At 40.6% G+C, this 12,944-nt stretch overlaps 6 protein-coding genes and 1 non-coding gene across 7 annotated transcripts; 6 read left to right on the plus strand and 1 right to left on the minus strand.

Moving 5' to 3' along the window:
• Positions 1 to 269: 269 nt before the first annotated feature.
• Positions 270 to 947, plus strand: LOC106317376. Its single transcript, XM_013755204.1, has one exon. It carries the CDS (start codon positions 340 to 342, stop codon positions 943 to 945), a length of 606 nt encoding a protein of 201 aa, XP_013610658.1. The 5' UTR covers positions 270 to 339; the 3' UTR covers positions 946 to 947.
• Positions 948 to 1,276: 329 nt separating this feature from the next.
• LOC106314061 lies at positions 1,277 to 2,546 on the plus strand. The gene has a single exon (XM_013752008.1). The coding sequence runs from the start codon at positions 1,277 to 1,279 to the stop codon at positions 2,525 to 2,527; it is 1,251 nt and encodes a 416-aa protein (XP_013607462.1). The 3' UTR covers positions 2,528 to 2,546.
• A 1,233-nt stretch (positions 2,547 to 3,779) lies between these two features.
• On the plus strand, positions 3,780 to 3,849 carry TRNAG-GCC. The gene has a single exon. It is a non-coding gene; the product is annotated as a tRNA-Gly (tRNA).
• A 214-nt stretch (positions 3,850 to 4,063) lies between these two features.
• On the plus strand, positions 4,064 to 5,185 carry LOC106314062. Its single transcript, XM_013752009.1, has one exon. The coding sequence runs from the start codon at positions 4,064 to 4,066 to the stop codon at positions 5,183 to 5,185; it is 1,122 nt and encodes a 373-aa protein (XP_013607463.1).
• A 477-nt stretch (positions 5,186 to 5,662) lies between these two features.
• LOC106314063 lies at positions 5,663 to 6,983 on the plus strand. The gene has a single exon (XM_013752010.1). The coding sequence runs from the start codon at positions 5,663 to 5,665 to the stop codon at positions 6,917 to 6,919; it is 1,257 nt and encodes a 418-aa protein (XP_013607464.1). The 3' UTR covers positions 6,920 to 6,983.
• Positions 6,984 to 7,103: 120 nt separating this feature from the next.
• LOC106313995 (auxin-binding protein 1) lies at positions 7,104 to 8,852 on the minus strand. Its single transcript, XM_013751946.1, has 5 exons — positions 8,672 to 8,852; positions 8,186 to 8,292; positions 7,878 to 8,078; positions 7,455 to 7,519; positions 7,104 to 7,358 (listed from the first exon to the last, which is right to left on the minus strand). Exons 1-5 carry the CDS (start codon positions 8,787 to 8,789, stop codon positions 7,253 to 7,255), a joined length of 597 nt encoding a protein of 198 aa, XP_013607400.1. The 5' UTR covers positions 8,790 to 8,852; the 3' UTR covers positions 7,104 to 7,252.
• A 719-nt stretch (positions 8,853 to 9,571) lies between these two features.
• LOC106318784 lies at positions 9,572 to 11,614 on the plus strand. The gene is made up of 2 exons (XM_013756916.1): positions 9,572 to 9,693; positions 9,836 to 11,614. The coding sequence occupies exon 2, from the start codon at positions 9,857 to 9,859 to the stop codon at positions 11,444 to 11,446; it is 1,590 nt and encodes a 529-aa protein (XP_013612370.1). The 5' UTR covers positions 9,572 to 9,693; positions 9,836 to 9,856; the 3' UTR covers positions 11,447 to 11,614.
• Positions 11,615 to 12,944: the final 1,330 nt, after the last annotated feature.

Here is a 12,944-nt window from a genome sequence, read left to right on the forward strand (position 1 = left end):
ACCTTATAGTAAGTGAGACTATATGCATATTTCAAGATTTGCAAAAATACATTTCCAAAACCATAAACACTCACTTGAATTGACTGTTCCAAAGATGGAAAGTTCATGTATCCATTGACCAATAACCAGAACGCATATTTTGTATCTTCGATTACATATTTCAAGAACGGAAACAATATAATTCTTTTCTTGGCCAGAGACGAGAAGGAATAGAATAAATATATCCCATGTCAAAGCATTACAAGGAAACTATATCACAAAAACTCAGAACTATATATAAATAGGTCGTTAGTTTATCTCTTTCTTTTCCACCCTTCCTCATTCTCCACTGATACACAAATGGATCTGATCTTCGAGACTCAGAGAGGTTCATCATTCTCCATTGAAGTGGGTTACTTCGATACGGTTCTAGAGATCAAAGGGAAGATCGAGAAGTATCAACGCATCCCTGTCCCCACACAAACCCTTGTCTTCCAAGGCAAGGTTCTTCAAGACGATCACAATATCGAGCAATGTGATCTCTTCAACAACTCTCGCCTCCATCTCTTCATCTCTTCTCCTGGTAACAACGACAAAAACCGCATCAAGCAAGAGCTCAAACCCGAGCCGCCAAACTCAACAGAACAACAGATCATCGACAACTGTAATCAAGATTCCAGCAACAACAAGAAAAAGAAGGCGAGGGTGGTTACGATGGTGGTGCTGAAATGGGGGACCACGAAGATTCCAGTGGAGGTGAACGTAGATGATAACGTTGGAGTGCTGAGGAAAGAGCTGGCCAAGATTCAACAGAGGTTTGAGTTAAACAAGCCTCAACCTCAAGAAGGCTATTTCTTCATATACAAGAAGAATGTAATGGACGATGACCGGTCATTCCGGTGGCACCGTGTTGAACTTGGTGATGTAATTGAGCTATCCGATGGAAGTGTTTCCGGTGGCTCTTAATGGTTCGGATGTAATCTTTTTTTTTTTCTGGTGTAAACAATATTAAAATCAGATTTATCTTTTTTTTCCCAAAGAGACTGCGTTTCGACCATGTCATGTTTCATAATACACCAAAAAAAAAGATTATGTATGAGCAATTTCTAATTTTTTTTTTTGAATGAATGTTAAATTAATTAAAAAGAAAATAAACTGTTTTGTACACAACAAATTTGCTTAAAGAAAACGTTAGTTATATCATCATCACTTCCTCTTTCTCTCGCTCTCTCTCTCTCTGTGCTCTCTTTCTTCTTCATCAGTATCTATTGATCTTAAAACACCATTGATAGCAGCTATGCTGGTCCCCGTAGACACTACGTATGGCTCAACGTTCGACATCGAGCTGAACCTCAACGATAAAGTGTTAGACATCAAAAACAAGATCGAGAACTCTCAAGGCATCCCTGTTTGCATGCAAACCCTTACCCACAACGGCGAGCCTCTTCTTAACGACGATCTTGATCTCAATACATGTAACATCGTCGCAAACTCTCGCCTCCTTCTCCTTCTCGACTTACCTTATGAAGAAGACGACAACCAAGTGCTTCAGCCACAGCCAACAGAGCAATCTCTAGCTCCCGTTCAAGATTCGCTCGGACAGTTTCAAGATTGGTCTGCGATGGCGAGGAGCATCTTCCGTGAGATGCTTGATCAACCGGAGCAATCTCTGGGACGGTCTGCGATGATGGCGAGACAAGATTTGCTGCAAAGTGAGCCGTCTTCTACGTCAAACACATTTGGAGAGGATCTTCCTTTGCCAACAGAAGGTTTCAGTAACGTGTTACACACGGCACAGTCTACAATACCCTCAAACACATTTGGAGACTTATTTTTTGGTGACGATCCTCATTTGCCAGAAGGTTTCGGTAACGTGCTTCACACGGAACAGTCTACAATACCCTCAAACACATTTGGAGACTTATTGTTTGGTGAGGATCCTCCTTTGCCAACAGAAGGTTTCAGTAACGTGCTTCACACGGAACAGTCTACATTACCGTTTGGAGACACATTTTTCGGTGAGGATCCTCCTTTGTCCACTGAAGATTTCGCTAACATTAAAAGTTTCATGTCCGAGGGCACAACAGAAGATACCTTGATGAACACGCAACAAGCGTCTCATACGGAGCAGCCTGGTAGGGTTTTAAGCAGCAGTCAAGTGGTTCAAACCGAGAAGGCTCCACTGATGAAAGAGGTCATTAACGTTCCAGATTCGCCTGTGAAGAAGGTGAGGAAGTTCAGAAAGCCACCGCAGAGACTGAGAGTAATGGTGTTGCCACATTCACCTGATAACGAGCCTGTGAGTAAGGTTCCTGTTAGTGTGATGGCTAATGAGAACGTTGAGGAGCTAAGGAAAGAGCTGGAGAAGCTTCGAGAGAGGAACGAGTTAAAGCTACCTCAAGGAGGGTACTTCTTTATACACAAACAGAACGTGTTGGACGATGATCAGACATTCTTGTGGAACGGTGTAGCTCACGGTGACACGATTGAGGTTTTCCCAGGATATGTTACCAAAGACGGACGAGTTAATCAAAGATATCGTCGTTAACTCTCTGTGCAAGTCTCCTCTTTCCCCTTATAGCTTTTGTTTTGTTCAAAGTTTACTCTCTCTTTTTTTTTGTTTCACATCTTTGTGCAAATATGCTAAAAAAAAGACATGTAATTACCTATATGAGCTGAAAGAAGAGAGACTTGATGTTGTTTTTGAACACTTAAAGTTCTCTGTTTGGTCTAGATGACATCTCTTCGAGACGATCTTGATGTCAAACAGTGTCGTAACGTCCTCCACAAGTATCATCTGACCATAATAACCCTAATCACAGCAAATATCAAGTGCTTCATCAAGCTGAGAAATCTCTATTACTGTCAAATTCAGTAAAGATCAATGATCCTTTAAGTTAAGCTCTACTTTCTGAAATCTCCTGAACATTTATAGTTTTCAGTTTTCTCTTGAAGTTTATTGCGTTCTTCAAATTAAAACCAAATATCACACTGAATAACCCACTACACACTAATACCGTGTGTATGAAGTTACAATCAAAAACTTTTAAAAAATTTCATATATTCTCATCAATAATGCTCATGAGTTGTTCACCAAACTACTACACCCATATTATATCACCACGATCATTTTCAATCAAGCCTATATCAAAGGTCTCCAAGTCTGCCTCAAGATGGGTATCTCTTTACATAAAAAAAAAAGAGAGAATGTAAGGCCATCTTTTAACGCAGGATCTAATGAGTTTTTTTAAAAGGGGACCCCACACTTTTCATAAAAACCGGCTGCAAATGTCGCGAAATAAGAAACGGGTTTGGTCCGTTTGTTACACTATTTCGCGGGCCCACGACACGTGGCGGCCCGCGATTGGTTCGGTTTTTAATTTTTTTTTTTTTAATCAGATAAAAAAAAAAAATTAAAAACCCAAACGAGTTTTACCCGATAATCATGCTCTAATGGATTATGACCAGCCATTCCGTGTGGCACCATGTTGATAAACGGCTATACAAATTGATAATCTTCAATGGAAGTGTTTCAGGTGCTGTTTAATAGCCACAAAAATTGGATTCAAAAACGTTATGTATTTATATATAGAACAAAAAGTATGAGACATTGTTCAAACCTGATAAAAAAGATTGATCGAGATTAATCTCCAAGAAGATAAATCACCGTTCCTTCTTTTATATGATCACTAAGTCATAGAAGAAAAATATCCCTAATCATAGAATAACGACTTACACTTGATAGGAAAGATCAGTCAAGATAAGTAGGGATGTGTAGACTCGGATTGATGTAGCATAAAGCACCAGTGGTCTAGTGGTAGAATAGTACCCTGCCACGGTACAGACCCGGGTTCGATCCCGGCTGGTGCATTATTTTTTCAATCAAAAACAAAATGAGGAAGAACAGAGGGGTCAATACTTCGGGTTATGGTGTCGGATCTCTTTTTTTTAAAAAAACTCCGCATTTTATCCTAACGAAAGAAGGTAAATTTAAAAACTTGCGTCACAAGTCAAATCACTTTCCTCGCTCTCCCGCTCCCTCTCTTTACTCTCTTCTTCACCAGTCTCCACCATTGATACAGCTATGAAGTTGTTCTTCTACCACAGGAAAGTCTTGCTGTTCTCCATTGAACTAGATCCCTCAAATACAGTTCTAGAGATGAAACAAAAGATCGAAAAGACCAAACGCATCTCTGTTTCCAACCAAACCATTTTCTTCAAAGGCAAGATTCTATTGGCAGATCGAGACTCTCTCACTCTCACGCAATGCAAGATCTTCAACAAATCACGTCTCGAGTTATACTTCTGCCGTTCACGTCTACGTCACGACCTCCGTCAAGCGCTTCAGCAAACAGAGCAATCTCCAGCTCCGGCGTCAACGTCGGTTAAAGATGTCATTATCATTGAAGACTCTCCTGAAAAGAATCAAGATTCGACTCTGGTTCTCCATCAAACCGAGAAAGCTCTAGTACCACCATCGTGTTCAGTTGATGAGCTCTCTGCCCTTGAAGAATGGCTTATGGCAACGGAAGGAAACGTTAGTGTTCAAGAACCGTCGTGGAGATACGATAACTATCAAGATTGGCTTCAAAGAGAGCAATCATCTTCTACGTCAAACACATTTGAAGCTGAAGCATTCTTTAACCCAGGAAACGTTAGTGTTCAAGAACCGTCGTGGAGAAACGAAAACAGCCAAGATTGGCTTCACAGAGAGTCATCATCTTCTACGTCAAACATATTTGGAGAGTTATCGTTCCTTGCGGATGTTCCTTTGTCAACAGAACTTTTCGACATGCAAAGGTTCGGCTATACGAGTACAGCCCAAGAACAGAGGATCAACGATCAAGATCTGCCTGCGAGTCAAGTGGTTCATCCCCAGAAAAGAGACGTGATTAACATTCCAGATTCGCCTGAGAGCAGCAGCAAGAAACGGGCCAAGAATCTTTCGACAGTGATGGTGTTGTCATTTCCCGTTAATGATGCACCTGCGATGAAGTTTCCTGTGGAGGTGAACCCCAGCGAGAACGTTGAAGTACTGAGGACAGAGCTGGCGAAGATGCAGCAGAGGTGTCAGTTACTTCTCCCTGAAGGAGGGTACTTCTTTATACACAAAACACAAATTTTATACGAGAAGCAGTCATTCCGCTGGAACCGTGTTGCTCAGGGAGATACGATTGAGATTTTTCCAGGAAGTGTTACCCGATGACCAACGTACAAACACTCGAACATAACTATGTTGCAGTAGTATTCTCATTCCTTTATAGCTTCACAGCTTTCTGCAAATATATGCTGACAGAAATGTAATTACCGGTATGAGCTGATACGAAGAGACTCGTTCCTGTTGTTGGACACTTTAGGTATAAACAAACCTAATAAATAAAACTTGATCAAGATCAATCTTCAAAACGATAAATCACCATACCGTCTTTTAAATGATCATTGGCTTATGTGTCAATACTTTGGCTTATGTGTCAGATCTCTATTTAGAAAAAAACTGCGTTTCAAGTTTTATCGTACACAAAAGATGCTTAATTGACCGTTGGACCATTTTAGCAAAGGCGAAATATGGACGGTCGATATTAGTGTAACGAAAGAAGGTAAATTAAATGACTTGCGTCGCAAGTCAAATCACTTACCTCGCTCTCGACTCTTTTCTTCACCAGTCTCCACCACTGATACAGTTATGGAGGTGTTCTTCGAGCGCAATAATGTCATTCTATTCTCCATGGAATTAGATCCCTCGACTACAGTTCTAGAGATGAAACAAGAGATCAAAAAGTCTACAGGCATCGCTGTTTCCGACCAAACCATCTTCTTCAAAGGCAAGCTTCTATTTGCAGATCGAGACTCTCTTACTCTCACGCAATGCAAGATCGTCAAAAAATCTCGTGTCGAGTTATACTTCCCCCTTTCACGTTACAACATCAGTCTAATCCTTCAGCAAATGCAGCAATCTCCAGCTCCGTCAACGTCGGTTAACATTGAAGATTCGCCTGAAAAGAATCAAGATTCGAACGTGATGGACAAGAGCAACGACGGTCATCAAGTGCTTCATCAACTCGAGAAATCTCTAGTACCATCATGGTCAATTGATGAGGTCTTCGGCACTCAAGAATGGCCTGCGGCAACGGAAGGAAACGTTAGTGTTCCAGAACCGTCGTGGAGAAACAACAACGTCCATCAAGCTTGGCTTCAAAGAGAGTCATCATCTTCTACGTCAAACATATTTGGAGACTTCTTGTTCGATGAGGACAACAACCAAATGCTTCAGCCAACAGAGCAATCTCTAGCTCAGTCAACGTCGGTTCAAGCTTCGCTCGGAGATTATCAAGATTGGTCTGCGGTGGAGAGGAGCATCTTCTTTCAGATGCTTGATCAACCGGAGCAATCTCTGGCAGGGTCTGCGATGGCGAGACAGGACAAGAATCAAGATTTGTTTCAAAGTGGGCCATCTTCTACGTCAAACACATTCGGAGGGGATCTTCCTTTGCCAACAGAACTTTTCAGTAACATTCAAAGTCACTGGCCTGCGAGTACAACCCAAGAACATAGGATCAGCGATCAATATTTGCCTGTGAGTCAAGTGGTTCAGACCCAGACACCTACGAGGTCGATCAGACACGTGATTAACATTCCAGATTCGCCTGAGAATAGCAGCAAGAAACGGGCCAAGAATCTTTCGACAGTGATGGTGTTGTCATTTCCCGTTAGTGACACACCTGCGATCAAGTTTCCTGTGGAGGTGAACGCGAGTGATAACGTTGAAGTACTGAGGACAGAGCTGGCGAAGATGCAGCAGAGGTGTCAGTTACTTCTCCCTGAAGGAGGGCACTTCTTTATACACAAAACACAAATTTTATACGAGAAGCAGTCATTCCGCTGGAACCGTGTTGCTCAGGGAGATACGATTGAGATTTTTCCAGGAAGTGTTACCCGATGACCAACGTACAAACACTCGAACATAACTATGTTGCAGTAGTATTCTCATTCCTTTATAGCTTCACAGCTTTCTGCAAATATATGCTGACAGAAATGTAACTTTGTTCCTGTTGTTGGACATTTTAAGCTTTGTGTTATGTCATTAGTATAGGAACAAGTATAAAGATCAAATGTCAGAATGTGTGTTGACAAATAAAACTATAGATCGCATTAACTTGTTTATGAAAAGACTACAAAGTACAGACTAATAGTGTATGTAAGATGTTGCTCAGTTACATATTTTTCAAAACCAATAAGACTGAGAGTTTCAAAGAGTGAACATTCATTTACTTTATTAAAGCTCGTCCTTCTGTGATTCTTGGAGGCATTGCTCATCCCAGTAGTAAGGGAACTTCAACCTCGCAGCAGTGTGTGGCATAAACCAGTCATCGTAGGTAAAGCTGTTAGAAAAAAAAAGCAATGTTCAAATGATAAGTGAAAGGACAGAGACACATATAATATCTATATGCAAATTGGTGGAAACAGATGTTGCATACACTTTAATGGGCGGCCGAGATATAATAACCAACACCTGCAGGTCCTCTTGACCAGTGTTCTTGACCTGTAAGAACCGTAATAGATGAATGTAAGCTAGTTTCATCTCATAAACCCAAAGAGTTTTTTTTAACAGAAGATAAGCCATCTTTCTCTGATTTACTTGTATATACATTGATTGTCAAAAAGGCCGTTGTACTAAATCATTGTTCTCTGTATACAACATGCAGCAAGTCTAACACTCTCAAGCAATCTTAGGCAAAAGATATGATTGGTTATCATCAGCCTTGCACTACGTTCACTAGCGTTTTTATCAAAATTACCAATTAACACACAAAACTCGAACAAACATGGACTTCAAAGCGACGTTAACTTAAGAGTCTATGCAATCATCTGGGAAGATATGGGAGGTTGAAGACTTATACCTGATGAGCATCATTGATGGGAATATGAATAGTACCGTTGGCAAAGACTGGAAACTCAATTGGTTTCCCAGGGAAACTTCCATGTGTTTCCGCGAGATACAGAGTACCATTGCCTTTAAGGACAACGAAAACCTCTTCACAAGAGTGCCTGTGGATCGGTGTCCCTGAACCTGGAGCAAACGTTTGAAGCCATATCTCAACCTGTAAAAACCAAAACAAGTCACGATCACAAATCCAATAATGAAATAAACAACGGAAAAGAAAAAGAAACATGGGTGTTTAGTTAAAGATTCATGAAACACTACTACCTCTTTCATTCCGTGCAAAACAGAGCCAGCAACAGTCATGTGAGAAAGGCCTGGCCTTCCATAGTTATCCTGAGGAAGTTCACTTATATTCCTCACGATTGGCAACCCTAGATTCACCATTCAATATCCCAAAACCAACAAGTACTAACATCAGATTCTCTCTAATTAATACAAGAGATTGAGATTAAACTTCTACTCTTATTATTATTATCATATATCTCTCACATAATCAGAAGTCAATCCGTATGAAAGCTGGTTCGAACCCGGGGCACAACGGAATCAAACACTTCGAGAAATGAGTCGGTCGAAAGTTCAGCACATTTTGATTTCTAATCGGAGATTCTAAGTGGGAGATTCGATTCTATCAATCTAATGGAACTAACGCTAAACAAGAGGGAATATGCAGTTTAAGAGCATAGTCTCCTTCCTACGTTGTGAATCGAAGCAACCTTATGGCGAGTATAAAAGGGATAAAGCGAGATTCACCATTGATCGGGCAAGGAGCTGCAAGAGTAGGTTCAGAGAAGTAGATCAGAAGAAACGCGACGGAGAAGACGGCGGCGATGGGAGATGATGAAGAGGAACTAACCGAAAGTAGGATCATTGCTATATCGCGATGCTTCGTCTAACAGTTTTTTTTTTCTCTCTTTAAAACTCTCCCAACTTATTAAAGATGAAGATACTTCGAAATAGGCCTGTAACTTTGTATATTTCTACATAAACCCCAATACTTTAAAAACGGTTAAAAGCCAATACTTATAAAATAATCCTAAATTATTACTCATATTTGTGAAGTTTAAATTAATATGGTAATATATGTCATGATTTATATCTAGAATACATAATTTTATTTTAGAATTTATTTCCAAAACTAAAAATATTATCCTTATTATATTATATAAGATATTTTAAAAAATTAAAATATCATTGGTAGGTGTAATATAAACAATTTAAATTGAATTCATTAAATTTTGTATTTTTATAATAAAATCGAGTTATATCCAACCAAGACTATTTAGAGTCAAAGTAAAATATAATATAAGCTTACATAAAATATAACAAAAATCTGAATAATATAATAATATAACTGAATCAGATAATCAAATTTATATAATTAATTGTTTTATCAATATTGTCATTAGTTAATTGTTTTACATAATTCATGATCAATCCGATAATGTGAAAAATGTAACTTAATAAATCAAAATCTGGTAGAAAAAAAAAATCACAAAGATTGACATTTTACTACTTGACTAGCCAATCAATTACTTACTGATCAGGACAATCGAAGTAGAAATATGGGTTAATGTGAAACATTTCAGAAAATATGGGCGATTATGGAAACTATAAGAAAATATGGGGTAGAGCGATCGGATAAATAAAACATTTGGAGAGAGAGAGAGAGAACGAGACTTGAGTTGTTCTTGTTGTGATGAGGATTCATGTTCTCCTGTGAAAGAAAAAAACCTTACCCGTTCCTCTAAAACCCTCCTCGTCCTTCATCTCCGGTGAGATTTCATTCTCAATCTTCTCCCTTTCAATTTCATAGTATCTGCGGTTTGCTTCTAATCAGGTTCGAATTTCAGTATTCTTCGAAATTTTTCTGAGAAATTAATCCTTTGAATCGATACGATTTTTCTCGTTGATAAGGTACACAAGTCGCTGAGAAGGATGAAGCTTAGGCTCTGTAGCGGCTTAACCAAACCGGGGCTCTTACTAGTCCACTTCATGCCACCATCGTTTCACTCACTCCCTTACGGACACGGGGGGCTAGGCCTTAACGTCCGTTGCGCCATCGCAAGTCGGAGACTTTCTTCAAACTCACCCAAAAGAGAAAGGCTTCGTCGCGACAACAAAGACATAGGGAAGAAGAGAGACTCTCCCTCTTCTCAGTCCCTCTACGCTCGTCCTAGTTTACTAGAAATGAACAAGGAGAAAGCTGCCAACCGCGCAAGAGTCTACGACTTCCTGCGCGGCGTCGGAATCGTCCCCGACGAGCTCGACGGCCTCGAGCTCCCCGTGACATCCGACGTGATGAAGGAGCGTGTAGACTTCCTCCACAAGCTGGGACTCACGGTCGAAGACATCAACAACTACCCTCTAGTCCTCGGCTGTAGCGTGAAGAAGAACATGGTTCCCGTGCTAGACTATTTAGGGAAGCTAGGCGTGAGGAAGTCGACGTTCACAGAGTTCCTCAGACGCTACCCTCAGGTTCTGCACGCTAGCGTCGTGATTGACCTCGCTCCGGTTGTTAAGTACCTCCAAGGGCTTGACATCAAACCCGTCGACGTGCCTAGAGTGCTCGAGAGGTATCCTGAGGTGTTGGGGTTTAAGCTCGAAGGTACTATGAGCACGTCGGTCGCTTATTTAATTGGTATAGGTGTGGCGAGGAGGGAGATCGGTGGGATTCTCACTCGTTACCCCGAGGTTTTGGGGATGCGTGTAGCGAGAGTGATCAAGCCTCTCGTTGAGTATCTCGAGGGTGTTGGTATCCCTAAGCTGGCGATAGCGAGGCTGATCGAGAAGCGGCCTCACATTCTCGGCTTCGAGTTGGACGACGCGGTGAAACGCAACGTCCAGACGTTGCGAGATTTCAACGTCAGAGAAGTTTACCTTCCTTCTGTGATCGCGCAGTACCCCGAGATCATGGGGATAGATCTTAAACCGAAGCTCGAGGCGCAGAGGGAGCTGCTTTCTTCGGTTATCGATCTAAACCCTGAGGATCTCGGGACTTTAGTCGAGAGGATGCCGCAGTTCGTTAGTTTAAGCGAGGCGCCTATGGTTAAGCACGTTGGTTTCCTTAAGGAGTGTGGATTCTCGGTGGAGCAGACGAGGGAGATGGTGATTGGGTGTCCTCAGGTTCTGGCCTTGAACATTGGGATAATGAAGCTTAGCTTCGAGTACTTTAGGAAGGAGATGAGGAGGCCTCTTCAGGATCTTGTGGACTTCCCTGCGTTCTTTACCTATGGGCTTGAGTCGACGGTGAAGCCGAGGCACAAGAGGATAGTCAAGAAGGGGATTAAGTGTTCGTTGGCTTGGATGCTGAACTGTTCAGAGGAGAAGTTTGAGCAGAGGATGAGTTATGATACTATTGATATTGAGGAAGTTGAGTCCGGTCCAGCTTCTTTTGATATGAGTACGTTGATGCAGCCTGAAAGAGAGGAGGAGGAGGAGGAGGAATCTGAGTACGAGGAGGAGGAAGATGATGATGAGGACGAGGAGTTTGGAACAAAAAGGTCGAATGGGAGATTCAGACAATGAAATGGAAGTAAAAAGGTTTGTGTCTTGATGGATGATCAGTTCGAACGGAACAGATTCTTTGTTGATTTAGAATCTCTTATCGTTGTAACGACTCTTTTTGTTCATGTTGATAACAGAACAATGTTCTATTATTCAGACAATGAATTCAAGTAAAAGTTTGTTTCTTAATGGATGATCAGTGGAGAATGATGTGCTTTGAATTCGAACAGAACAGATTCTTCCTAGTTGATAACAGAACAAGAATGTAATGATGTCTTTTGATACATAATGATTTTGCTTTGAATTCGAACATAACATATTCTTTGTTGATCAGAATATCCTCCTCATCATTGTATCCATTCGTTCTGTTCGTCTTGATTAGAAATGACATTATGGTCCAAACCGAACTTTTATTTTTTGGATCAAAATTTGGTTATGAATTCGGTTCGGCTCAGCTCAGCAGATTAAAAACAATTTGCTTGTCAATTTAGTTTAGGAATTGGTCGGTTTTCCATTTTTTTTTAAAAAAAAATAGTAATTAAATCATATTAATTTTAACTAGAGATGGCAATTGGGTTCACCCGCAACCCATTTGTCCCGTCCCGCTGTGGTACCATTTTCAGTTGGGTCTTTGCGGGTCTTACCGCTGCGGGACGCGGTCCCTGAACCCTATGACCAATCCCGACCCGCACTATAGCAGCGGGTATGCGGGTCGGCCCGCGGGCCCATATCTTTAAAGCTTGACCAGTCTTGTAAACATGCAAGAAGAAGAGACAGCAATAAGTTATCAGGTTGATCAATTCCATTAAGTTACAAATATTGTCTCGACTCTTGTTTGTAGCATAAGACACTGTACCCATTGGTGTTCTCCAGAAACAGCAACTTGTCCTACTACAATCATGTTGATATATATATATACAAGTTAAAAAAAAAAAAAATTAGTCTTGGCATCACTAAATAAATTCAATAGGAACCGCAAGCTTTTGTAACTAATAGTAAAAGCTTATGCTACCACAACTTGTCCTACTACAATCATGTTGATATATATATATACAAGTTAAAAAAAAAAAGATTAGTCTTGGCATCACTAAGTAAATTCAATAGGAACCGCAAGCTTTTGTAACTAATAGTAAAAGCTTATGCTACCATCAAGTCCCAAAGCAAGACAAAAGCTTTACATCACGTAGCTAATGATTGTTCCAGAAAAAAAACAACAATAAAAAACAAGTTTTGTGTAGAATTTCGTGTCTCCACTCACACTCACTTCAAAAAAAAAACGAAACTTTTTTTCCCTACGATAAGTAACAAAGAAAGTGAATGAGTTCTGGTCAACATTGCAAAGCTTGAAGAGAAAAGATGATTCCTTGATTGAAAGCAAACTAGAAGAGGCACAACTGAAGTAAATGAGTTTAGGTTCACCGTTTAGAGGGAAGCGAACTGGAAGAGTCACAACTGAAGTAAATGAGTTTAGGTCATCGGTTGGAGGAATTGAGAATCTCCATCATCATCTCCTGTTTGC

The sequence above is a fragment of the Brassica oleracea genome, chromosome C9, assembly GCF_000695525.1.
Source record: "Brassica oleracea var. oleracea cultivar TO1000 chromosome C9, BOL, whole genome shotgun sequence".
Lineage (NCBI taxonomy): Eukaryota > Viridiplantae > Streptophyta > Magnoliopsida > Brassicales > Brassicaceae > Brassica > Brassica oleracea.

Excerpts from the sequence above, each read along its gene's own strand:
- LOC106313995 (XM_013751946.1), bottom strand. The coding sequence starts at position 8,789 with ATGATCCTACTTTCGGTTAGTTCCTCTTCATCATCTCCCATCGCCGCC. Across the intron at positions 8,079-8,185 it reads TTTTGCACGGAATGAAAGAG|GTTGAGATATGGCTTCAAAC; the intron begins GTAGTAGTGTTT and ends TGGTTTTTACAG. Across the intron at positions 7,359-7,454 it reads TCTCGGCCGCCCATTAAAGT|CTTTACCTACGATGACTGGT; the intron begins GTATGCAACATC and ends TTTTTCTAACAG.
- LOC106314061 (XM_013752008.1), top strand. The coding sequence starts at position 1,277 with ATGCTGGTCCCCGTAGACACTACGTATGGCTCAACGTTCGACATCGAG.
- LOC106318784 (XM_013756916.1), top strand. The coding sequence starts at position 9,857 with ATGAAGCTTAGGCTCTGTAGCGGCTTAACCAAACCGGGGCTCTTACTA.
- LOC106317376 (XM_013755204.1), top strand. The coding sequence starts at position 340 with ATGGATCTGATCTTCGAGACTCAGAGAGGTTCATCATTCTCCATTGAA.
- LOC106314063 (XM_013752010.1), top strand. The coding sequence starts at position 5,663 with ATGGAGGTGTTCTTCGAGCGCAATAATGTCATTCTATTCTCCATGGAA.
- LOC106314062 (XM_013752009.1), top strand. The coding sequence starts at position 4,064 with ATGAAGTTGTTCTTCTACCACAGGAAAGTCTTGCTGTTCTCCATTGAA.